This window comes from Amphiura filiformis, chromosome 11, assembly GCF_039555335.1.
Source record: "Amphiura filiformis chromosome 11, Afil_fr2py, whole genome shotgun sequence".
In the NCBI taxonomy this organism is placed as follows: Eukaryota; Metazoa; Echinodermata; class Ophiuroidea; order Amphilepidida; family Amphiuridae; genus Amphiura; species Amphiura filiformis.
The window spans coordinates 40871205-40899071 of record NC_092638.1 but is presented as its reverse complement, the minus strand read 5'-3'; the positions used below and the strand labels follow the sequence as shown (position 1 = coordinate 40899071).

The 27867-nt window shown below is 37.0% G+C and overlaps 1 protein-coding gene across 1 annotated transcript in view; it reads right to left on the bottom strand.

The window, feature by feature from the left end:
* LOC140164844 (axin-1-like) overlaps positions 1-27867 on the bottom strand; it is a 54330-nt gene that overhangs the window by 14858 nt on the left and 11605 nt on the right. The window contains 3 exon segments of the mRNA XM_072188221.1: positions 180-319; positions 1061-1173; positions 11847-12005. Coding sequence (XP_072044322.1) covers positions 180-319; positions 1061-1173; positions 11847-12005 — 412 coding nt within the window.

Here is a 27867-nt window from a genome sequence, read left to right as displayed (position 1 = left end):
CAATATATGACAACAGAGTCAACAGTAGATACTGATTTTTACTCATTCGATCTTTTTGTTTGTTTTAATAAATACCCTCACATTGTGTTGAGGTACTACATGAAAAAAAACAATGGTTAGGCCTATACTGTATGCTTCAACAACTTAGATCGAAAGGTCTAGATTTTTGCATGACTTACCTCAACTTCTTTTAGCCTGGCAGCAAGTCTTTCCTGAGAGTCCCTTTCCTGAACAACTCTCTCCAGTTTTTCCGTCAGGATACGAGCAAACTCTGTTGGCTCCATCTGGGGGGACTTCCTTCTGAGATCGTTGCATATGCTATGAATAAAAACATGTGACATTTTGGAAATGATGAGTTTTGTCTTAACACTGCCAATACGCATGTATACATGTACCTACATGGTTAAGTACTCCAATTTCGGATTAAATTCAATGACTTACAGAGCCAAAATTTGGAAGCCATGTTAAACACTCATTATGGACTTATCTTATTTTCAAAACTACATGAACATGTATATCTTCGACTCGGAATGAAAAATTGAAAACAAATACGACCTGCAAAGGATTGTGGGACTGTTTTGAAATAAAACACCTCTTCGTTTAAACTGTAACATATTAAATGTAAAATAATCTAACTATGATGCCAACTAGCTTATCATTTCGCCTCCTCATAGACAAAAGTGGCATTATGGCTAGCAGGGAGAACTATCGCAATTCACACATTTCAAGATAAGTCACAGAAATTCAATTATTGCACCTTGCCACGTCGCAATTTAGCCTGATGGTGCTCGAACAGTGCCTAACGAGCGAGATAGAGAATGCTAAATGTAGCGTGCATTTTGGCTTCACTCTTGTTTGAATGAGTTTATGAAACGCATAAAAATAATAGTTAATACTAAAGAAGTATGGGCTCATATAAATGGGGTTTTCTTGTCCAAGATTTTTAAATACTGTAATTTGGCATTATATTTCTTGACAGTATCTTGTCATTTCTTTAAAATACCATTTGGTATCTGGTTGATTGCAAATTGATAACACTTCATCATACTGATATGCTTACGGGAATGGTGGGAATGAGGCAACTTTGCCATTTTGCGGATGTTGGTTTTCATGGCTCGGTGCTGCCTTCTTCTTTGAGTGTGACGTGAATGCCTGCTAACCGGGAATCCATCTCTGTAACGACACAACAAAAGTAAAGGAGAATTATAAATGCTTCATCACACATTGCACCATCAAAATTGAGTACCGGAAAAGAGAGTGTCAGGAACATTGAAAGAGTCTCACATACAAAACGTTTACCTCAAGAAGGGACAAGGGGTTTAATAATAGAACATGTCGTCATCAATTACCGAGCTAGTCGCATGTTGGAGATATCTTTCTTCCGTTTGATAAAAGGATTTTAATTGATGTGTATTTTTACGAAACTGAAAGTGATCTTTGGGATTGAGTTAGTAAAGACGATCACGGTTGTAATTTTCGAGATGTCTGTTCGGTTTCGAGAAACTTGATGAGGAGGAACTACGGCTTGTGACAGTTTTTATATTACATCAGGAAAGACGAAGCAGCAGCTCCTGACAGTTTTGTGATTAAGATGCTTAACGTAATTTAGAAAGTGCCACATTCATTTTGGTAAACGCAGGACTGTTTGCTCTGTGCTGTAGCTACATTATGTACCTTGACAAAACTTTTGTTTTAAAGTTTCTTTTACAATCATAATCTAGATCTAGTATTCTTTTTAAATACTTGACATGGTCACATAAAATTAAGTAGCTCTATAATATGACAACACATACACTAAAACCTGAAAACAAATCTACACCAATTTATGGTATCATCGGTATGGTACAATGTATGCCTACAAAAAATCCCGCACCATAAAAAAGGCATTATTTAAAACGATCATGCATATTTTTCTATTTAAAGAAAATGTTCACCTAGAATCAAGTACCATAACCCTGCTGTTATATTTCACGCATTACTTCAAAATGTCAAATGTCGGCCATCTTGGAATTTGACACGTATGGACAACAAAACTATAATGTATAAATTTCTACCACAACAGTTGCATAGATTAATGCTTAGCATGCACCTCATGTACTCCTCAACAGCCACCACATACATGTGCAACACACATTCTGTAGCAAAACAGCTTCAGGTAACAAATGTACACCGGGACGCTAACTGTCAATTGATGCTTTTTGCTAAATTATTTTTAAAGTCGCACACAGCCTCAACTGCTGTTGGGTATAAAATACTATCTGTCAATCCCCATGTTGCCAAATTGCCCTCACTACTCACAGTCCAATTTTTTTCAGTTTCTACTTTTGTATATTTCTGATTGCTCGCTTTCAATCCGAGGGAATTTGAATCGCTTCAACACCATCTCGCACGGCTCTAGCCTCGGCTCGCCCAGGTAATTTGCAAAAGTGCGGGATGGAAAGAGGAGAACAATATCGCACATATTGGAGAAAAAGGGAAAAAAGATGGAGGAGTAAAACAAGCGAATATGACTTGAGGCTGGTGATGTATTACTGTATGCAATATATGCCCAAGCCAGCAAAGTGAGATGTACCACTTTATTCTTATAAAGAGAAAAAAAGCCTACACATGCAATTCTCCATTTACAATAGCTAGCTGATGTTACAACTCTGTGCATATTAAGGGGTCAAATGTCAATTTGAACTTGAAGTAAAATAATTTCAGCAAGTTAATTATGGCATAAATATTTCTTAGTAGCTAAATTATAGGGGTCCACATTTATGTTCATTAATTTAAAACATAAAATAGGTGAGGATGTTCATGGTTAAAACGATCTGCAAAATGTGAATGTTTTGAAAAATACAGTGAACATTATTTTTTAACAAAAACTGTTATGATACCAGGGTGTTACAAAATCAAATAAACTATCACCTACTTGCATAAATTTAAACACAAGCCAGGGAAAAGTGGAACACAGTAACCTATGCCAGCAAATACAGAGGTATCAGGTCATTTAAACCATGCAAAATTTACATATGAATAGGGATCAAAAGCAGGAATAGTGAGAGAGAATGGCACAGCTCTTGTACTCTAAACCCAACCAAAATGGATCTGGTTACAATTCTAGTGTCAAAGGTTCACTGACCAGCTAAAGCACTACACCCATTTATACTCAATCCAAACACTACCTCATTTCCAATGGCATAGTTCATACCTGTATTGAATAACCACAATCCCAGATTTGACCTCAAGTGTTGGAGACTTTTGTGCTCAAAACATTCTGAAGCAGTTTGGTATGAAGAACTCTGTCCTATCAGTGATGCATCTGGGGACATTTAATTTACGGGGAGAGACTGTGCACTGTGTGCAGTAATCCGGTGGATCTTCTGAATAAAAAGGACTTAATTTCTCCGGATAATTTTTGTGCCAAAATGTGAAATTTTGCAGACTTTTGCCCATAATCAATGTGAATTTTGGTATGAGGGGCCTATAACAGGCATGAGACTGCACCTTCCTAAAAATAACTGAAAAAAACTGAAAATGTGCGTGAAATTGGGCAAAAAGTACCAAAAGCGGGCTGAAATTAAATAAAGTTGCGGAAATTTTAACTATAAAAAAAACTGAATTCAGTTTTTAAACTGAAAATTCTCATGCCTGCTATAAAGAACACACTTGAAGCAATTTTGGTTGATTTTTTTTTCAAGCTGGTCTGCCCTCTGTACCCCTCCTGTCTCCTCATGAGTATGTTTTTGAGATTCTTGTGATAGCTGCAAGTCTGAAATATGGGCACAAGATTATGGGGGGATTCATCATGCGTTTCATTAATAAAATAATATTGCAATAAATGCTATAAAATTATCTATCCTTGTTGGTGAATATTAAATGACAGCCATCATTGCCCCTCACGGAGCAAGGAAGGTTTGATTTAATACATACAAACATACTTGCGCACATAGCAGCAAATATATGTGTACATTGTAAATGTGGAGGAAACAATGCATCCTTTTTAAAAACAAACTGCCACAAATTGCAATAAGCCAACATATATTGACTCAAATTGAACTCAGTGATTCAGCATTCACATTCGGATCTAACGAGATGCAAAAGCAATCAATCAATACTGCACAACAGCTTCATATTTTGCGACATTTTTTATCCCACCTCATTGTCAAAAGCTTCCATAGCATTCCTGAAACAATACACTTCATATTAACATGCTATTCTTCAAGGCACCATACAAATTATCACTTGCTCCTCATTAATAATTTATAATTTGGCTTTTTGAAACCTAGCAGGAAATTTGTGAAATTATAAGACCAGCAAATTAAGTTGACTTTACAGAATATATTCAGAGACAATCGTGAGTGCGTCGGCCAGTCCAAGCTAGGGATTCCCTGTTGATTTCAGGCCATGTTATTTTTGCTGGCTTGCTACGTATGTATGGAGTAGGCTATTATGATTGCTCTTTTCATTTACTAATTAGAAATTCATCCACAAAATTTTATTAATTGGAATATAAATTTCGCTCTGCAACTGCATATATTCAAGCTCCCGGAATTTCCTTAAATGTTTAAAATTAATAAAAGCAGTTGGGACAAAAATTATTACATGAACCCAGTCATTTTTTGTACTCGGAAATTGATTCATGATATAATGTAGTATACTACTAACATGTAGTTTATGTGCAAACTATTGGAGCATACTAATCTCAAGACCAGAACACACAGGCTTGTACTTTGTATACAAATACTGAGAGCTGCCACTTGTACTGTACCTTGGGTATGAGGTTTAGCTTGGAGCATTCAGGTGTGGATAAGAAAATTCCTTCCAACCTCATTTTTTGTTTGGTTATAAAGTGATTTAGGGTTAGGTTTAAGGTTTTTAGCATGGGTATGAGGTTGGAGCCCATAAACAGATGATTTTTGCGTATGAAGTTACTGGAATTCACCTTTTAAAACCTTTCAAATAATACAGTTTTTGCTCAAGTTCATGTCATGCGTTATCGTTTTCATCTGTTTGCTAATGCAAAACTGTAATTTCCATAGGGCATTTACATACGTACGTACGTATGATAGCATGACAAGGTCTCGCCATATTACCCCGATGTGTTTTGTTAACAGCCTCATTGAGCCTTTGACGCAAACAACCTACACCTTGCCGTGTGAAAAATGAATCATCAACTGAAATTTAGAAAGCTTTTTAAGAGGCTAGCTGGAATTATTGCTCTTACGTACGCCACATATATCTAGCCTTCCTTCACATTTCGCACGTTAATAAAGACTTTTAAAATTGCACTGGTGCAAAAAAAAATATGCCCGTCTTCATACAGCAATAATATAGTGCAAAAAAGTAAACGGTAACTTGGAATGGGAAATTTAACAGGCATGTTATATCCCGGGGGTACTCAAGTTTGGTTTTGGTAGGGACGTGCCGCTGAGATTTTGGAAGTGGACCCATAAATATACCAATTTTTCAAGAAATTTGGACCCATTTCTATACCAAAAGTCCAAAATTGTCTTAGTTTTTACAAATTTTCCCAAAATTTTGGCTAGATTAAGGCAAAATTGGGATGTTTTCCCAAAAAATTGAGAAAATTTTGAAAAAAGGACCCATTCATATACCAAAAGGCGAAAATGCTACCCATGTTTTGCGGCACGTCCCGTATGGTCATTTGTACTGAGTACCCCGGGTGTTATATTAAGTTTCTCTATGCGAATCAATTTGAGCTACATTTTTATTAAATTGCACTTGATGGTTAATGCAAAGATAAAATGTTAGGATTCAATTTTTTTGCCAACAATACCGGTTTCTATTTTCCGCAAAGTTGTTGCTGGATAACCCATGAATTTTGCAATTTAAACCTAACATAGAAGATGCAACTTGACAAGTCGAAAGGTTGCAAAACATGTATCAACAATGGATGTCTCGTCTTTCCTGCTCTCGTCACCTGCCTCACTGTTGATTTTGTGCTTCAACCTTTCCTGGGCAGGTTTCCGCATGAATATTTTATTCCACGTCAGGCGATCGCTATTATATCGACTGACAGTTCAGAGTTGGGCGAGACCAATGGCTAAATATGGCTGCCGTGCCACAACACCAAAGATGTCAATAATTCCGGGGCAAAACTTCCCCTGTCTCGCTGAAACACTGTCCCCCGTCTTTAAATTCTATATTATTTGCTTGACACGAGGTTTTTAAATGGGAAACCCCTCGGCCATGTTTCCTAGCAAATTCGTGTCCTCTCATGCAATGTTGCATCAGGTTTTTTTTTTAAAGGGCTGCTTGTCAATGTTGCCATGGCAACAGCATGGAATAAACGAGCGAAGATGGGACTAGTTGCAACAGTGTCGTCTGCCGTAGTGCCAGCCCCAGGTTAGGATAACTCGACAAAATTTTATTTGTTGGATGGAAATCGAGTTGAGCGACCACAATCTTGCGTCGAGTCGTTAACTATGTGAGAGGAGTAGAGGACGGGAGAGCTTGATTTCATTGGGCAAATTTGATTTGACAGACTAAAAGATGTGTTTCATTCCCAAGCTCTCAACTCTCGCAGTTTCAGCTTCCTGAAAACTTGTGATACCTAACGGTTGCCAACTCAACGACTTTAATTAAATGGAACCCTCCTGGCTATGATACTTAGCAATGAATAACTCCTTCTTCTAGATCACAACTTCTAAATCGTTGCTGACTATCGGAAACGTGTAAAGCCTTTACGGCCGTTTACTTTAGCCATCTCGTTTGTTCCATAAAAACGCAGGAAAAAAATTGCCTGTGGGCCCAGCGATTTTCATCTGACTGGCCAAGCAAGTTCACCAATCATATAATTTGATCAATTTTACATTTCATTGCTCACAAACACCCCTCAAGAAAAAAGTAGTCTGACCTCTCGGTTACATGGTATTTATATTTTGTGTTTGTTTTTCTCCCCATGTTAGCACTTTTCCCTGCAAATGTTGCCCCAATCATTCGAGCTGCTTTGGCTGGCGAGGAAGAGATTGTATTTCTATACTTTGACAACAGTCCACCGAGCGTTAATATTAATCAAAAAATATCGGGCAAATAAATAAGTCTAATTTTTGTGTAAGTCTCACCATTCCAAATCTATAGAAGTTTAGCCTTTTTAAAGCTTTTTTTTTTCATTTTTCAATCTGAGAAGTAATATTACTGCAACCACACGTAAACATTGTACTTACATTTGTCAATGTTGTCATGGTAACACTAAAATCTATCTAATCAACCTCTTTTTAATGTTTTGTCACATATGCACATTCAAACAAGAATTAATTTGCAGTAAAATATGTTAATTATCAAATGGTGCATGTACAGTACATTTCTACATGTACATGCACTAGTCTCTCAATACACAATGCTCATACTATGTCCATAAGTAGCTACATGTACACCCAGGATCAGTCAATATTGGGTATTATAATTCCCAAGTTCAAAAATGGCCCCTGCTCAGAAGAGATAATCCAATTACTTCAGTCATGATTCCAAAAGAAGGCCGCTTTCTCTTGAGCAAGTCTGAGCACTGTTTTTTTCCATTGCCCTTCTCAAGGCCTATACTACCGGGTTCTTTCATCTCTCTGCACCTTTGTGTTGGAGTCCTGCCGCTCAGTTGCTCACCCTGTTGGCCTGCCAGGCCAATTCAACTCAATGCTACAACAAACCAAAAAGGCTTAACATGCATGGAGTTTAATACACTACCAAGGCTAAAAAACACAAAAACATTGGAAAGAATAATTTGAGCATAATAAAAATGACCATAATTAAATTTAAAAGCAATAATATTTTGTGCCTGTATGTGAATAGATAATTATTACTAGTATTTTTGATGATCCACAATTTTGGTGAAGTTAATTTTCTATATTATTTACAATTTACAAATAATTTTTGGTGCACACTGAGGTAGCCCCAGATACATGTACATGTACATGAGAAAACTTCAAATATAAACCTTGGGTAAACCCAACTGAATGAACCACTGGAAAAAATTTTTTTTTACCCGACTAGAACATTTTCAAGATATGATCAAACTTTAAACGACAACAATAACAAAGGGTACCGAAATATTTCTGCTAAATACAACAAATGAACAATATAATTACTACTCAATTAAATCATGCCAAAACAGATGCTCATTCAAGATACATATCTCTGTAAATGATCACCATAATTTGCTACTTAAATTGCCGACTCAATACCATGAATAATAAAACAGTATTTTTCTCTTTTTTTATTTTATTATATTATGACTTCCCTTCTTTTAGTGCTTATTGACCTGCATTGAAATTGTGAAAGGATTAATGGTATACATGTATGGGCTCTGTGTGTGTGATTCTGCCCGCTACCATTTCAAAGCTTTAATGCTATTGTATTCGGTGAACACAAAAAATGGGGATCTTTGTAAAAGAAACCACTTAAAATGGGATTGATAATGAAAAGAAAAGCCCTTACTGTCTCTTGTTAGGATTCAGGAGTGTGTAGGTAGGTTGACTTGAAAATAGGGTGTTGAAAGGAATTTTTGTTTGAAACTTTTTATTCAAAAGATACAAGAGGTTGTATTTTATGGCCAGGTCACTTGAATAAAAGATAAACTAACATAGCAACACCATTATTTCACTACTTTCAATAAAAGTCAAAAATACAACTCCTACTTAAAATTTCTTTTAATTTTCACAAAATAAACTTATAAAATTTATTATTTTGAGAAAAAAACCCAACAACTGTGATCACACTTCAAATCCTTTGAATATTAACCAAATATGACACTGTTGATTTTACAGAAAATGGGTTGTAATTTTATTTGCGACCAAATTTGGTGGCGTTAAATCGCATGCTGGGATAGGCCTGCTGGGCGAGTTGAGATTCATCAATGTGGGGGTTTGCTACAAGTAAATCAAATTACGCAAGAAATATCTACCCGTTGCCGATGCCAAAGCACACCGCCCAGACCATCTCTCTCAGGGTGGGCGTATCTAATAAAGTTGAGGGCACAACTGTTACAGTTAAAAATGCCTTGAACTTGGTAGGAGGGAATGGGTAAAGTTGGCGTGCCGTCCGCAATGTTTATCAAATTATAATTGTCTCGCTCTTTATTTTTCGTTAGTTGAAAAGTTTGGCTATGGATCTTACCATGCTATGCTGCATCACTTTCCATACACCGTGCTTCCAGATTCACAAAAAAAAGTTTCAGAGTTAAATTTTTGCAAATCAAATTTTCCTTAGCTTTTCAAATCAGCATCATGGTTTATATATTTAACAAACAGACAACCTGAGTTCTGAAAGCCAAATTCGCTAATGAAGGAAGGAATATTAATGTCGGCAAACTCGACGTGAAGCATCAGAAAGTAATTAACAAATTTGTAGACCACACAAACCGACTGTACAGGAAAGAAAAAACCTGTCCAGCATAGCAGGGTGGAAACATGGCGAACCATAAACTCAAAGTGTTCCTCTACATTGTAAATTAGCTGATTAGGCAGTGCCGCAGAGAGCTAGTCAACATTAAGCGGCAGTTTTTGGATGACGGCACACGAAGGGGACAGACTGAGTACAAAGAGACCGACCCTGTATACCCAATCAGATTCTGAGATAACTCTACAACAATGCCAAAACATGGTGATACATTCACACACATTTTTCCCCTTTCCTTTCAAACTATACACACACACACACACTGAGATGTTGTCATCTACTTTCGTATAAAAATACTAAACCCTGTTATTAAGTACACCTCAATTCGTTTTAAAGCTTAGAAGAAGCGACAGTCGGTGAAAAGAATGAAGATCTAAATGCCCTTTGATTGGTATTCGCATTTGCCGACTACCTCGACCACCTACATAACATGGTGCACACCAAGAACACTCGCAAACCCCAAGTCCAAGGTCCCTCATTTTGTTTGTTCTTTTATGACTTTATTTTGATTTCGCTGCTACTCGTTGAGAATCCAAACATAAAATGCTGCAATATTTCAAGGTTTCGCTTACAATGTCACACATAATGAGCCAATTGTATTTATGCAATATTAAAGTCTGCCAGTTGGATAATTCATGCCCAGACTCTATGTCAGGCCAACCACGCTTCATGACACACCACAATAGCCCAACTATCATGCTAATAGAGCGTATACCTATGTTGAACTCAACCTTCAATCAAAGCAGCGATAATAAAAAAATATCAGATATTTACTTCCTCGCAATTTCGATTTGATTCCGCGCTCGCAGTTTCAAAGAACACAATCGGAAGGGGGAGGAGCATTAAAATGTTATTCTCTCAAGTGATACAATTTCCAATTTTATTGCACTGGATCTCCTGGTCGGCGCTGATGTAATTACGTAGATGTGATTCACCTTGGCGTGATGAGCAGGCTCACGCTACATTCACTCCCTGTCACTCTTCCATCTACCATGATCGGAGCAGGAAAATCAATTTTAATTTTCTCCGCAGTGCAACTATCTTAAAATTGTCTAACTCTAATAAACCTAAATGCATTGCACAGGTACCGTTACTTATTTGTGAATTTGAAAATATTTCAACATTTTATAGGTGTTTTTTCTTTGAATTTGTTGAAAAACATTGATCTGCTAAATTAAGCAAGTGTGGTGATGGATGTGTGGCAGGGGTCGCGCTAAGTTGCGTTCTTGCGCGCCACGCGCATTTTTTTAAGTTTGAGCGCATCTATTCATTTTTGCATACCAGTTCGGGGGTTTTCATGCGCGCAGAAAAATGAAAACATGTGAAAGAAAAATAAAAGCTTGATCTCCAATATTTACGACCTGTCCAGAAATTATGTAACATAAAATGCAATAACATAAATGTTGATGTGAAGTCGCCCGTAGCATTGTAACATAATTTAAAAATAAAATAAAATACACACACGCCAGCGTAATTTAACACAGATTGTGATATTGTCTAGAATCACTGATGAGTTTTATTGCAGTACTGAATGACGACACGGACGTGAGTTGGTAATTTCTAATTCTAGGGATCTGTAAGAAATGCTTCAAGGGTGGTGTGTAGAGATATGCCCGCGGTGAAATTTACGAGGCCGTAGAAGAAAAAAGTGACAAAAATTTGCCCTTGAATTATGTTTTATAGTCAAAATACTCCAGTAATTCAATAAATATCATGATATTTGGCCTAAACTTGAACTCATTTGCAATGAAATGTCAGTTTTTATTGAGTAAATCATGGCTTTTTCACTCGTGACATGTGACTTGCAATGCTGTTGAATTCTGCACTTTGCAGAAGTTGAACTGCATTTTATGGAATTCGGCGAACTTTTATGGCATAAAGCAACACTTTTATAGCAAGTACACTGCGTGGGAACTTTCTTTAAAAGCCAGATAGTTGGTTAATAGCGAGAATCACGGCGTGAAAGGGAGATCGCGTTTTTTGCCAGGCCTTAACTATTTACACATCATAACCAAAATCACAAAATCTGATACTGATATATTGAAGCGCTGAGGCGAATATACCTATTCGTCTCAGTTGAAACGGGCATTCAATACTTGACTAGAGAACCCCTCATTTTAGGATTTGGCGCATATTTTTAACACTTTCAGGGGTTCAGGGTTCTGAGAACCCCTGGTTTTAAAACCTAGTGCTACCCCTGATGTGTGGGTGACTTGACTGTGTTCATACATGTACATTTTGCATTTCAGAATAATGTACGACTCAAATTTACTAATTATTTCTGTAATAATTTCAGATTTTTAGGGGTTCACCCCCCCCAAATTCACTTTTTCAACTAACTTTCTGAATAACTGCTTTTGTGCCTGTGCATGTTAAAATATGCCCAAAAGGTAAAAAACACATTGCTTTTTTAGGGGTTCTTCGTGACTATTCAGTTTTTATATACTTACACACTAGAATCAGTTAGTGACATGGTGTCGTCTGAGATGGCATCACTGGACAAACTCTGCAACTCAGAATCATTCGCTGAAGCTGCTGGAGCAAATGCTGCATAGCTGGCATGGTATGGGCTCACCATGGAACGACCACTGCTGCCTTTCAGATAATGCCTATAAGCAAAAAACAAAAATTGAATATTCAAAAAACACAGATAAATATCTCGCCAAATTCATTATTGCCGACTGCTTAAGCCTCGTGGATAGCATGTGAGGAGATTACCTGGCTCCTATCACGTCATAAGATCAGGGATGCCGTGAATGTTCGGTCTGTTTGGTTCATGAGGATTAACACACACGGCTGGTGCATCTACTGCATGTACACAGAGGAAGGTGGATTAGGAACCTTTTTTTTTTCTTGCCTCAATTTAGATTCCTACATGGATATGGGGTGTCGGTGTTCACTGGAACTTTTTTGGGCGACAACGGTCTGGCATGCAGTAAGAAGGGGGTACTCATGCAGAAGCTAATCGCATATAATTCATCATGCTTTTACTTGCTGGTTGGTTCAAAATACCAGAATAAATAAATAGGTCAAATTTTGAGTGTAATTGACTTTAGCTAGTCCAGAGGCCAAAAGTGGGGACTTTGTGTGATCAAGTTGGCTCTCAACTGGTCTTTCCTTTCTTTTGTTACAGAGCACAGCAGGTTTAATGCCCAAACATTCCCATGCACGGCCAATTAGAGAGTCAATTTTTACTAATGGCTCAAAATAAAATTTCATATATTGTGCATGCAAGTTAAGTTTGTATTAACACAGCCTGCCAAAGGTTCACCATGTCGATAAAAATAAGGTGAATTCGCTATAATCCATGTTAAATCTAACCAAATACCCCTAAACACACCATTTTATATTCGACGTAGCAAACCTAAACATGTATGTTATTGTTAAGTATGTGATATTAATCCAGATTCCAATTTCATATTTTTTGACATTTAGCGAGCCTTCGACATAGGCCTACATACAATACTGTAGAGGGACATCGTTAAATTTGACTTGCATGTAATATTATGCTAACTTTACTGGTACTACTAGTACGGCTTTTAAATTTACTATGTGGGCATACATTTTCCAATACTGTTTTTGAAAAGTTTTCATCCTGATTTCCTCCTCTGGTTTCTTTTCAATAATCACAACAATTTGCTAACTTATCCATTGTTTCAATACCGTACAATACTCACAATGGATACTTTTGAAAATGTATGAATTATGCAGATCATCATCCTCATCATCCCTCTTTATTTCCTTTAATCATGTTAATTAACACCAGGTTTAATGACATCAATAATAATACTCCATCCTGACAGTGTTCAGATGATGAGGCTAAATTAATATTGATTCTATTATAATTGCAAGTGGTCATACACCTTTGACAGAATGCATTGCACTTTCTAACCCCAGCATTCTTTGTATAGACCTCACATGCCAATTTAGCTCTGCAACCTTCATGTTTTGGAAAATGTATTTGCGTTTTCTTTCTGAATTGTTCAATATTGTTTTTCAATTGGGGGATCAAATAAGGCGCATGGATTTGTACAAAGTATGCATACCAATTCAGTATCGAAGTTACGTAATGTTACTATGTCAACGAGATCACGCACTTGAGTAGTGAACCACGATCGAAACAATCACCACGTAAAGTATATGGCACTCGAAGGCATACCAAAATAGCGTGATCCGGTAACCAAGGGAATTACGTAACCACTTCGATGGTGAATTCACTAGGATTGCTATTATATTGAAAGTCTTCAAAATTCTGCATCAAATTAACTGTTCAGAGAAGCCTGTTTCATTGTTATTGATCAAGGATCACAAAACTGTTCTTTTGTGAATTAATGATAGCTACCTGGGCAGTTTGTAAACTGCAGCATGATAAGGCCTAATCAACACTGAGTTATTGCAATTTATTTTTTGAAACCAGTGTTAATTTAGATCATTGCGAATTTGAAATGTAACTCGGAAATCATATTTAAAATATAGGCCATACAAGCACATGCACACGTGAAAGTATGCACAACTTGTTCAAGATTCTGTGTTGTGCTGTCCTTCCATCGCAAAAACACACCAAATTTTCCCATAACACAAAACACTTGCCACCAACCATATTTACTACATTTTTTTGCAGTGCTGGCGAGCTAGGGTATAAATTCTCGCTATTTTCAACCGTTCTGCGTGCTCCATACGTGTTTGGCCGAATCTTCTCCACGGTACCAGGAGGCGTTTCATGTTGTTTTACCAAGGCAATCGACTGGGCCACCGTGCAAGCATAAACAAGTCGGGTCACAAGGCAGTGAGGGGTCTTTTATCGTTTTTACAACAGTATGATGCTGGCTAGCTGATTCATGCTACGACATCAGAGACAGAGAGAGACGAAACATCGTACATTTCATTCTACCACACTATAATAATTTACATCCCTCAATAGATTATAATTCCACGCAAGAATTACGTACAATATTACTTAATTTTGTTTTTACAAGGGCCGTACGGAAGGGAGGGCAATACTTCTCTATTATAACATGTCGCATAATTGTATTCCACCGTCAATTTCCGAGCCAGAATTACGTACAATTGCTCCTCCTCTTTGTTTTGATAATGGCGGACGGAATTCCACATCTACACTGGTGAATTGAGCTCATTCATTTTTTTAATTTTTATTATTATTTGAAATTAGCCATGGGTAGTTTTATTAAATTGGGAAAAGACTTTCAAGGAATTGGTAACCAAATTTAGGAGCCATGTGTGCCAAGTGGATGTCTGCTTTTCAGACATTTCTACATGTTCATTGTTCACTTTCGCCAAGCCAACTACATAACGATTTAATATGAAGGAGGGGAGATTATTAATAAAAAATAAATAAAAAGAAAGATATTTTACTTTCTGCTGTTCTCCAATTTAAATGAAACCTCATTGACTACAAATGTACACTCACTATACAAGCGATCAAAATAGATGGGCCAAGGGCAATTTTCCCCGGAAAATGCCAAAATAACTCTCAAAAATTAAATTATGCGGGCGATTTTTAATTAAAAGTAGGTCCTGAAATGAAAATATTTATGAGGCTTGTGGCTCCAAATAATGGCGATTTAGCTCTCAAAATCCTGAAAGTATCCCCCGAAAGTTAAATTACAGGAACAATTTTTTTTCAAAAGTACCCCCCCCAATTTTTTTTATTATAATTTAACTATTTTGAGGCCTGCTGTACAACAAATGCTCAAAATTTATTTTAGTCAAATTTATCACTCTATCATTACGGTAATGCTGAATGTAAATCTCTGACATTGGAAAAAGGCCAATGTAAATGACATGATAAAACCTTCATAATTTACACCCGATTTGACATTTGGTTGAATTGTGCCAGCGACACAGGAAGTCAGTGAAGGGTCGCAGGTCTACGGTCTCGTCGATATGATCGCGCTTCACACAACATATTCATTTGGGTTGCTCTCTCTCCATTGCTGTACACTTCATTAGTCTTGCAATCAAAAATGGCTATTATGCTTGTGTGTGTAGCCTTGCTTATGATACCGCTGCTGTGCTGTATGCATGCACACATGCAAACAATTTAAAACTCTTTATTTTTTAATTTTAAAAATATTGAAGTTTGTCCAACCCTGTAATTAATCATAAAATATAGGAGCCTATAGTATGTAGGCCTACTAGTACTATTAAATTAAATGAAACATTTTGGGATTTCAGTTTTTTTTTCTGTTAGCCTAAGACCTTTTCCAACTCAGTTGTGCTTATTGAGTAAAGGCTGTAAAGAATTAGTAAAATTATTTTTGGTTTTAAAATAAAAATCTGAATTTGTTTAGTTTCTGGGGTTTGAATAATATGTACGCATTTCATTTTTTCCTAATTGATGAATTTATGTGCTGATTTGCTTCTTAGCTACCATGTATGTTGGCTGCAAAGCTGTTACATGTCTGTACAAAAATGTTTATGATGGACCTTGGAATTGATAAATTTGTGAAATTTAAATCCACACACAATGCTCTTGTGATCCCTGAAAACAGATTTTCAATTTGGCAACATTGACATTCAGCTTTATAGCAATCATTCATGCAGCTGGTACCAGTAAAATAATATTTTGAGGAAAATTTATTTTTAAGATTATGCAATAAATATTTTTTCATTTTATCTTAAATTAAATTTCAGTGGTGTGCACATGTACGTACATTTACCAATTAGACAAAAACCTGAAATCATATAGCAAAATGGGTTTTTTAAATGACAACATAATTCTTTTTTTCAATTTGTGAAATTTTATGTTGGTTTTAATGCCAGAGCTACTATAGTCTATATTTCTACCTGGCTCACCTCAAGCCAACAAAAAATAATTCCTTTGGCATTTGGAAGAACAAAACCATGTACATGTGTAGGCCATATTATTACATTTTTAACACTTTCTTACTTTCTTGCTAAAATTCAATCATGTTTTCTTCTACTTATGAATTTTTCAACTCAATCACAGGCAAGAGAAAGAGAGTGCAGGATATGGGAACGAGCTGTAATTTGAATTTTGGTACCGGTATGAATTTATGAAACAAATGAATTTGTACACAAATAGCAAATTAGATCAAGGCATCCTGAATTTATTTTTATTTACCACATGCCCCATTTCGAGGGCATTTGACTAAGTTATGTCCGCACAATGCCATTTAATGTACCATTTGCCAGGCGCATCCCAGGCAACCTATCTCCCCAAATCACTGATACAAGCAATGCCGACATCTCACTCAGTGAACATACAAGCTCCTTCAATCCTCCAAGGTAATAAATTCCATCCTGTAACTCAAATTTGGCGAGCCATAATACACCGTCATTTGCAATCAAAGTGCCGGCGCCACATAAACGCTAGTTACCCCTCTTTATCCATACACAGTAACCCCCACTGTACTGCACTACGTTTAGCAAAAAAAAAGGTACATCCTCAGGTTTCGACGAAACGTGAGGAATATTTTAATACCCCACCCACTTCCCCTAAAATCTTTATTTTCAACCCATAATTTCATCATATATTTTTAAAATTTGCTGTGTAAATCCACCATACATGTAAATCATGTTAAGTCAGGGGGTATAAATCCAAGAGAACAACCAACGTTCCTATCCGCCTCACTAATTTGTGCGCATTTTGCTATATCTCATACTAGGCCTGATTTGGTTAAATTGAAAGCAGTATTATTAAAGAGCTTTTTACACATGCTCTAGGTGCTTTTTTCTCCATTACCCCCAGCTACTGTACATTTGTCTGTACGGCAAATTTTTAAGTTCAGAACAGAGTACTATGTCACCAGTAGTAAAAATTACAATTTTTTAATGTTTAGTACCCAATATTTACCAGTAATGCATTACATTACAATACAAGCACATAATATATTCACACTGTACAAATACAAAAGGGGAAAATCTTGCTGTATACATTTCTGTATAAAATGCAAATGAAATTCTCATTCATTCTCATCCATTATTGTGACCTGTGACCTCAAGGCAATTTCACGGTCAGTGTTATTCACTGGCACCTTATTGTACAGGAGGCCAGGGAAGGGGGTTCAATAATCTTTTGAAACTGAAAAGTCTTCATACTCTGTCAGAAGTGGATTTGATCTGAAAAGGGCAAATTAGAATCTTCCTTGCACTAGAACATGAAAGTCCCAACAAAATGCAATTAAAAACGAAGGCCCTGCAACTTGAACCAGCTTCAAAGTAGCAGTACATGTACATTTCTGGTTTCCAACCTTGAATACCAAGTAATTTAGAGTCTATAACTAAATAATTTTTTTATTTTTGTAAAAAATGAAAAATGAAATGAAATCATATTGTTTGAAAAAATCATGGTGCGTTTTGGCTTCCAAAACTGTGCTTTCCTCTGAGTGCTAAAAATGTCTCATGGTTTTTACCCATTTTTGTTAAAAAAAAGGTCACCACTGCCTAAAATTTATTTCAAATACTAAGTACTGCACTTTCTATTATGGCATATTTGGGACAACAATGTCACTTTACATCATTTTAATGTGTGTGAATTATGTCAATAAATGATATTACTGTCAATCAAATACCCTATCATCCAGTAAATTATTTGATTGATCCAATCTATATACACTCGTAAGCATCGACACATTTAATAAAATATCAGAACTTCTTATTCCATAATTAGACATCTTCAGGAGATAAAAATCCTGCAAGTCGCAAATTGATCACATTACGACATTTGAAACGATTTGCGCCGTAAATTGTGATTGACGTCTATTTCATCTCCATCCCCCTTGTTGGCAACATTGCGCCCTATTACCAACATTATCAAGCACGGGTCGGGGAACTCAATACCTTGGCCAATGGCATCGAAGGCATAAATGACGGCCTGCGATGCAGATGAGTTTTCTGGGGGGTAAAAAAGATTGCAAGCGATTTTTTTCTCTCGTTGTTTAACTGTGATTGACAGCAAATAAATGTAGTCCTTCCACAACAGACCCATTTTATATTGATCAATTCAACTTTTGAATCTTGCAAATTCTTTCAAAAATATACAATCTGATGTGTGATTCAATGGATTTCCTAAAGTAATGATGTACAAAATTTATGACAAATGTTTTGAATTGCTGCTGATTCTCTCCTCCATGCTTCCCCACCCACAGGCCAGAGCCATGCCCAAAGGGGTTAGGGGTGACAACTCCCCCCTCCCCCACCTGTTTATGAATGAAACATGACAAACCAGTCTAATCTGGGGCACATTTCAGCCTCTCCTGCACAGATCTGCAGACAGTCCCCCACCACCCGAATGCTCTCAGATCCCCAACCCCGGGGTTAGAAGATTTCTGGGCAAACCCCTGACCCCAACCATCTGCTAGCCACACAATGAAGACTACAAGTAGGACCATAAAACATTATAAATCTAGCACTGTACAATGTATGATGTACAAATGCAACACCAACCCATTTGCTTTGCAGCTTCATGTAGCAGTGGAAAGAAGAAGCGGATACTGTTCCACTTCACAATTTACCTGCTCTCCAAAACTTGAGCCCTATGTGATGTCATCACATTAGAGCCAAGTAACACATCAGTTGGAAATGTTTGGGGGCAAGTCGCTCCCTCCAGGGAATTGCATAATGGATACCATGGTTACGGAATCATCTTCAGAAATAAAACAGGAATATTGGTATCAAATTCTAGTATACCTACCAATCATGATGGTATCACTTTCCTGGGTTAAAGGGAGGAGGTATGAGTTACTGTCTAGACTTGTCAGACTTTAAAATAAAAAATAAAATCCATCTTAAAAACTTTCAAAAAGGAGATGAGATGAACTCATAATTTGTGTACATTTGCTTCAGCAAACAGTCTTCTAAGTTGCTTGTTCATTATTTTCAAGGTTGACTAAGTTCGACTTCTTTGAATTGTACAAAAAGGGGAAAAAGAGAAAATAATTATGCCTTGGACAATTTAACTTTGAATTGCACACACACAAGCCGCCTGCCTCTGCTTGCTAGCTCGCAAACCAATTTGACCCTGTGACCTCCAGCAGATAAGTCCCCTTTTTGAAGTTGTGCCGACTGAGGGGTCCAGAGGTAGCTTCAGGGCGATCGGCACTTAGACAAAATGTTTCCAAATACTATTGGCGGTGGTAAAGTTAGAATCACGGAGAGCGAGAGAAGAAAGGTAAACCGGCCGTGGCAGGGAGCCAGTGACAATTGTCAGAACGAGTTTCCATGCCGATATGTGGATGAAAAAGAGTGACATGGGGGAATTGTGCAGAATTAGAATCAGATTTGGAAAATGGAAACAAGTTTGTAACAGATTTGGTAAATTAAACACATGAGGATCGCTGCAATGCATTGAAACTTAGCCATGGCGGCATGTCTTTGCTCTTGTTATCATTCAATCTAGACCCCGACAGGATGATGATAAAGATGGGCAAAATGTTCCCAGTCAGTACACACACATTTTTTCCAGAAATCTTTGTCAATCAGCTGATATAAATTTTTATGAATTTTATTTTCCTGTACGATAGCTCTCATTCCTGATAACATTTGAGTTTCATCCCTTTTGGGACAGCAATTATGCCAAGAGAATAGAATGTAATTGCAGCCATACAAACTTCTTTTATAAAAGTTATAATTTATTTTGCTAACTGATGAGTTTGTTGACCTAAAACAAATTGGGTTTTAATTTTGCACCAAAATCAAGGAAAGAAAGATGTTTGAATTCTGGACTATTTTAGTTCAATCCTGTGCATGTTAAAGGGAATAATTACTTTTCTAATACAGATTCAGTTTATTTTATATTTGCAGCATGTATAAATGGTGAATTTGCCATTGAATGATCTTGCTAAAATTTTGGCCTGAATTCTATAATTCACCCAGTAGCTCATATTTAGCCTTTCTACATTCATAACAAATTAAAGTACCTGGGTTATATGCCAATGTATAAATTTAGTTAAATTTCTGTGTGAGTTTTGAGCTTATTCACAGATCTTAATGTGATTCTATGACATCAATGGTTGCAAATCTGCCAAGATGGCCGCCTGCCTGACTGGTTGACTGAGTTGGCAATTGCCTGGGGCAGTAATTAACTAGACCCCTCCAGTGACATAGGCCAATTTCACTGTTGTAATCGGACACTGCTTCTTCCAACCAAGGTTTGGCTGGCTTCAATGGCAGAGTGATGCCAGCCCACAGGTCTGCATGCTCACATGGATTCACACTTGCACAGTTCAGTGACCTGCAATCAACAATCACAGCTCACAAGTTCACCTCAAGTTATGGAGTATGAGTTTTTTTAAAATTATTTGTACCAAAACACATTCAAAGTTTATTGAATGTAGGAGCAGTACACAATTTCTTGAATTTATAAAAATACAACAATAACCTGACATTCAGGCATGAGAATGATCATCCATGAAAAAACCTGAAAAGTTTGAAAAAGCCTGAAAAAGCGCGTGAAATGAGGCTAAAAACGGGCTGAAATTAAAAGAAAGTGCGGAAATTTGGACCACAAAAAAGCAGGAAATCCTGCAAAAGCAGGAAGATTCTCATGCCTGTGACATTCCTGAAATATGATTTATAAAACATGTAGGTCTACCTGTAATGAAAAAAGATCTAGCCACTCTTTTTACGTGTTTATACTGAGCACCTCGCATTACTGCGAATTCACCTTCACCCGCATTTCAATCCTCTCGCATTCACTGGGTCGTTTCTACTGCGCTGTTAATGCAGGGTAACAATTCACTACCCACCTATTTAGTGGGGAAGGCGGAAGTCCAGCAAATAGTTTTGTGACCTTTCAAGGTCAAATTTTGAATGCTCACACTGTATTGTGATAGGCTAACTTCGGTGTCACCCGCAAAATCGTCACCCGTACTGTTTCTACTGCGAGCGTTACAGCGTATTAACCACTATTAACCACCTCAATAGGTGGTTGATTGGATTCACTTCGCATTACGCGCATTAACCTTCACCCGATCTGTTTCTGCTGGGGCCGTTACCGCGTATTCCTCGCATCACCCCGAATTCACTCGAATTAACCCGCAACCGTCTGCTCAGTAGAAACACGCTATTTCACACACACACCCCCACACCTCAACACATAAAAGAAAATGATTTGTTGCAAAATCTTCAATCCAATATTAATACTAATGTTTCCCCAAATTATTCCACTAATAAATTTTACTGTTTTTCCCCCCAACAGCTGTGAAGTGAAATTCAAAATATATTTTTAATATGTTGGGGACCAAGAAGGAGCTGAATCTTTCTTCCCTGGTGAAATGACTGGCCACATCGCAAATAACATGATTGATTCAGCACCTGTACAATAAGCCAATATCATGCCCACAATTTGCCCTCATTGAAACCTTTGATCAAATTTTTGTATTTTTGGGAAAGTAAACAGCATGCATCAAATTATGTGTATGGTAATGTTATAAAATACATTTTGAAATGTGCGCTTGGTCATGTCATACAATGCTAACAATCTTGTACATTGTAAATACATTTCAGTGTTTCTGAAAAACAGTCATCTTTCCACTTTTGGCATTAGTACATAGGTCAGCGATTTTAACTTCAAGGCGGGTCGAAGGGGAGCATGAGAGGTACTACATGTAGTAGTAGTAGTAGTGCTTGCAATCAAATACTAAGACAGATGAAGCTGACACACAAGAGGAATAGTAATTAGTATGCATGGCTCATGCCATCCCACTTCAAGCCATGATTTAAATTATTTTGTAAACTATTGAAGACCTTGCAATTTTGGTTCTCATCACATCAACCAGGTCCTATATAAATGGTTTATTATAGACTATATTTGACCCTTTCAGCTTGATTGATGCAGCCAACATTTGGGATTCATGTTCAATGAAATTGTTTAATTTAAAATTTTTTATATTGTCCAGAATGTTCACTACCGGAGACAAGTGAGCTTTCCAATGTTAAGAAGTTTTGCAAGTGCATGTTTTTAGTATTGTACATGTATACTATGTACTAGAGGGCAATGGGCATGTCTTTTTGCATCAGTTATTCCCCTCAATTAAAGGTTTCAAATTTAATTTGTGTACTGTATTTATTATAGCATTGTAAAACTATCTAGATGTACATTACATATATTGTAAGGGTAACCTGTGCATGTCCACATACATCACTAATCTAGAGCATTGTGTTACATGTATGCACATTGTACATGTACCTGGTACAAGGCAAAAATGAAGGCTGTGCATTGTGACCTTTTCGTTGACATGACCTGGGCTGCAAAGCACTTGTGTAAACAAAGACACCAGATAGGGGCTAGTGATACAATAGAACCAACAAGGGCAAGCTAGTCTTTGCTGAAGACTTGGTAGTCTAAGGAAAAAATTAGTTCTCTCAAAATGCACAGAACTGCAACAGAGCCTAGAGTAATCTAGCCTAAGGGCCAATGGCATCATAGTGTTATTATTGCTTTCATAAATTTCAACACAAAATTTGCCAAAATTATTTAGTTTTCTGCATCATCTAACACTTAATTTATTGTTTGAATTATTCCAAATTCAATTTTCCTCTAGAACTCTCTTTCTTCTCAGAGTTTCATAAAATTTCACACACTTTCAATGTTTGATCATTAAATTAAAAATATTCAATGGAGTTGAAAACGGTACCTTTGACCAACTTCAAACAGATTTACTGTGGCACAGTAATTTACAAATTTATGTACCATGTGAATGTGAATAAGTGTGTATTCTACAGGTTTATATCCTGGACCTACATACATGTATGAAAACACAAAACATCTCTCCATGACATGTTCTGTTTCTCATTCAGTTTAGGCCAAGGAAAGTCGATTTTGAGTTTCCCGTCACCCGCCCTCACTTCATTTTCAGACCCTCACTTGAATTCATTATTGTGATTTTCCAAAAAATACCAATGAAAACTGGTTATATTATGAATAGCCCTTTATTTTTTGTGGAAAAATCAAAATCAAAACATACATTTTGCTGTCAACCTTGCAGACTCTTTGTAATATACTTTTGAATCTAAACATCCATCTTCAAGTGAGTGAGCGGCAAATAACAACACATTTTACATGCATCTTGGTCATATAATGAAAGGCAGACAAATAATGAATAATGATTAATGAAAAAGTTACCTCACTTGTTTTCAGAAATTATGTGACGGGAAACTCAAAATTGACTGTTAGGGGCCTTACATTAGAAATATGATTACAGTTTGGGGCAAAGCTTTCAATAGGATTTGATACGCCAGTGCACATAATATTTTTTACCCTAAATTATAAAAAAAACCATACAAATTCAAGATTATGAAAATAAAAGTACTTTTCATTTTGGCATTTAGGCTCGTCAAGTTCTTCTGGGGCTGCGTTTAAATGAATGGAATTAAAACCAAACAGATGGATTTTATTGGTTTGAAATAATAGATGGAAAAAAATTCTTTCAAAATGGTTTACATATGTCATACAATGGCCTGCTGAGTATTGCATTCAATTAAACCATCTGTTATTGTACATCAGTTGTCTCAAATTGGAATTTTACACTGTATGGGATCACAACATTCAACCCACAATGCTGTACCATGTATGCAGTGAAAAAACTACGAAGCTGCTACTGTAGATTGTTTTAGGCCAAGTAAAAAAAGAAACAAGTTTCTCGTCCGCACTTTTTCAAAAAAGGAGGAGGCAGGGCTTTACTATTTACTATTTTTCAATTTTTTGCTATTTTTACCAAGATGGCCGCCATGCTAAATATGGCTGTTCAATGTATATTTAATCATCGATATTGTGCTATTTGAGTATACTGATGCAATGTATGACAAAACAAATGATTTGTATCATTTTTAGTCCACTTGGTATAAGCATGCTTCAAAATTCAGAAACAGTGAAAATTATGTACATTTGTTCAGCTTGACAATATGCATATTCGATATACCCAATTTCCTGGTTTATATCGGTTTGAAATCAATACCGAAATTAAACCGATATCGAATATTGTTTTTAATTTTAAACATTTTTTAAATGTTTTCCTACCTTTACACAAACTCTAACCCATCCCCAAATATACACCCACCCAAGCCAAACTAACCTTTAACCTATTCCAAAACCCTTGCCCTTACTCCCAAAAGGGAATTAGGGGAGAAATTGATTTCACCTGAAAATCAGACCTATATTCAATGTTTTAAAATGCATGAATGTGTTCAATTTATAATTACTTTTATTTTGCCTCAATTCTTCGAAATTGTTATTTTTATTACTAACAGAATAAAAGAGAAACCTTTCATATTATTTTGGAAATTTTTTCTGAAATTCTAAAAATACCAAAAAATACATTTAGTATAAAGCTTTTTCTTCTGGGTAAAATTTTTTCTTACATGCAACAGCTTTTTTATTGCATGTTAGAAATTTGATAAATAGGTCATCATATACAAAATTCATGCATGGGCCTATTTATCAAATTTCTAACCTGCAAGAAAAAAGCTGTTGCACGTAAGAAAAAAATTCTTACCCAGAAGAAAAAAGCTTTTGCACTTGAATGTATTTTTCTAGTATTTTTAGAAATTATGTGAAAGGTTTCTCCTTCCTATAATTAACCATAAAAATTGCCATGAGATGAGATGAGGCTAAATAAAGTAATTGAAACTATTAATATATTCATGCATTTACTAAGTTTAAAAGTTAAATATAGGTTCGATTTTGGGGTGAAATCAATTTCACCCCTAATTCCCTTTTGGGGGTTGGGTCAAGGGTGTTTGGCTAGTTGGGCTTGGGTGGGTTTGTATACATGTAGTAAGGTTTGGGGGTGGGTTAGAGTTTGTGCAAGGGTAGGAAAAACAGTTTAAAACTTTTTCAAAAATTTTTTAAAAAAAATATAAAAAAATAGTCCCAAACAAAAATGTTTGGTAGACTCATAACCGGTGCGATCTTACCTTTCCGATGTTGATTAAGATACTTCTTGCATCGATCCCGAGATGCGGAAAAAACCAATAGTCATTTTGTCCCACATAAATGAATAAATAACAAAAACCCCCGATCCCCGAGTGGACTCACCCATTCGGTGGCGTCACACGATAATCATCCCTTATCCGACTTGGGCAGCCCCTACCGGCCAAACTTGTAGAAGGCGGCGGGTCGAGATAATCAACATCGGAAAGGTAAGATCGCACGGTTATGAGTCTACCAAACATTTTTGTTTGGGACTAGACTCAGTACACCGGTCGATCTTACCGTTTCCGATGTTGATTAAGATACTTCTTGCATCAACATCTGAAAGATCGATCTAGCAAGTAACCGACGGATGGAGGTACAAGATTGGCCAGCATCTGATAAGGATCGGGAGAGTGGGTAGCATGGTAATCGCGAGGTCAAACTATTTCCCCCCCCTCACGGCCGGAAACAGAAAGACTACGTGAACAGACAAAAACCCTGAACTGAAAGTGCAGTGGTTAAGAATAGAAACACTGGTTCTTACCATGTTGGAATACTGATTATCTGAAAAACACCTGATACCCAACCACCATGTTATCTCCCCAGAACAGCCCTGGTGAACTTATCGCCTGGTCGTTGGTTTACGTTTTTGTAGTAAACCGTGGAAAAGGACGACGGGTTCTTCCAGGACACAGCCTGACAAATCTCTTCAATGGGGACCCCCTATGGGAGGCCCACGAAGATGAGATAGATCTGGTTGAGTGGGCCTTGGGGCGGCGTCTTTTGTCGCCCGAGTCCACCAACACCTGGACCAGCCACCGTGCCAGAGTCTGTTTAGCGGCTGGACCGTGCGGTTCTGCGTGGGTGATAAATAAGCGGTCATGAGCCCCTCTTAAGGTTTGTGTTCGGCCAAGGTAGTGAGAACAAAAATAAAATGGCGTCCTAAGGGCGGCCATTTTGAAAACGTGTGTCCCGTATACGAACGGAAACACTCATACAAGCTAAGTTTTTGGATCGTTTTTGTCACTTTTCTAGTCGAAAAATGTCGTCAAAACTATCTCCCTAGCATACTATACTGGTTGGTTTTTACCTCAGGTGTAACAAACAAACTGTATATCTAAATCCTTTGGTTAGTAATGATACTTAGCGTTGGTAAAGAAAAATCCACACGTCTATCTCATCTAGAAACCAAGGAGGATAAGGGATGATTATCGTGTGTGCGTCACCGAATGGGTGAGTCCACTCGGGGATCGGGGTTTTGTTATTTATTCATTTATGTGGGACAAAATGACTATTGGTTTTTTCCGCATCTCGGGATCGATGCAAGAAGTATCTTAATCAACATCGGAAACGGTAAGATCGACTGGTGTACTGAGTCTCGATTTTTTTTTTTTTTTTGTTGTTTTTTTTTGAATTTTTTAAAATAGTAAATAGTAAACAAAAGAAGGCGGTGGCCAAAAAAGGAGGGCGAGGCGGGGACGAGAAACTTGTATTTTATTTTACTTGGCCTTACATGCAACACATGCAGTCGAGATCTAGTTTTCTGTGTGCAGCTATGGCGAGTGCTATTCAGGTGGTTCTTTTGTAAACTAGCGAAATCACATGCTAGACGATAGGCCTGTAAACCGGGAGCCACTTCCAGATGGCATAATTTCATTGTCTATCACGCATCTCGCTTAGGGTGCATCAAACGCCCCTCATGTCAATGTTATTTTTTGCTCATATGATTAAAGTGTGCCATTGTACTAGTTAAATAAGTCCCCTCCAAATTTAAATTCAAGCGGAGGTCGGGAAATGGGTCCACCCTTGAGCTCAAAGTTTGAACGTTATTTGCATGTATAACATATAATTACACATGAGGCAGCTATTTAGTTTTCGGTACTTTATGACATGCACAATAAAGGCTGCCTCATTGATTTGTGCACTAAGTAGCCAAAATGTATCATCTCAATGATCTCATACTTACAAATCATAATAATCATGCTAGGATGATGTCACAGGTTATAGATATGCCTTCAAAATGAATAGCTGCCCCATGTATTCAAATACATAATAAAGCATACATATCTCTTATAGTCTTATTTGGTGTTAATTCACTTTACGGTTGCCATCAGAAAGGAGTCAATAGATAACCAGTTAAATACAATGATGCTTCTGCTTGAGCAGTGAACAATTAAAAAGCCATTATATTATTTATATTACCATTGCTCAAGATACTGCCCATGAAGTGAAAGTTACTAGTTTAGTCTTAATCACGGCTATCACTATACAGTTTACGCTTCCGCAAATTTGGTGTCTTCTTCCGATCTTGCTCCACCACCTGCAGAACATTCTGATAATGTTTCTCACTGTGGGCTGTAGCCAGGAAATCGGCACTCAGTTTCACACCACGTTGCCGTGCGTCATTAACCACATTGATGGCTTTAACATTGTTTAAGGAGGATAGATACGCTGGGGATTCTGGCCATGTGTCTACGTCATCTGTTAAGAACGCCTCATTAATCTGCAAGATGTTCATAGTAAACCAAGAGTCTCTGCCGGCAAAGTCAGCTAAAGCTGTTGTTTGTGTGATGTTC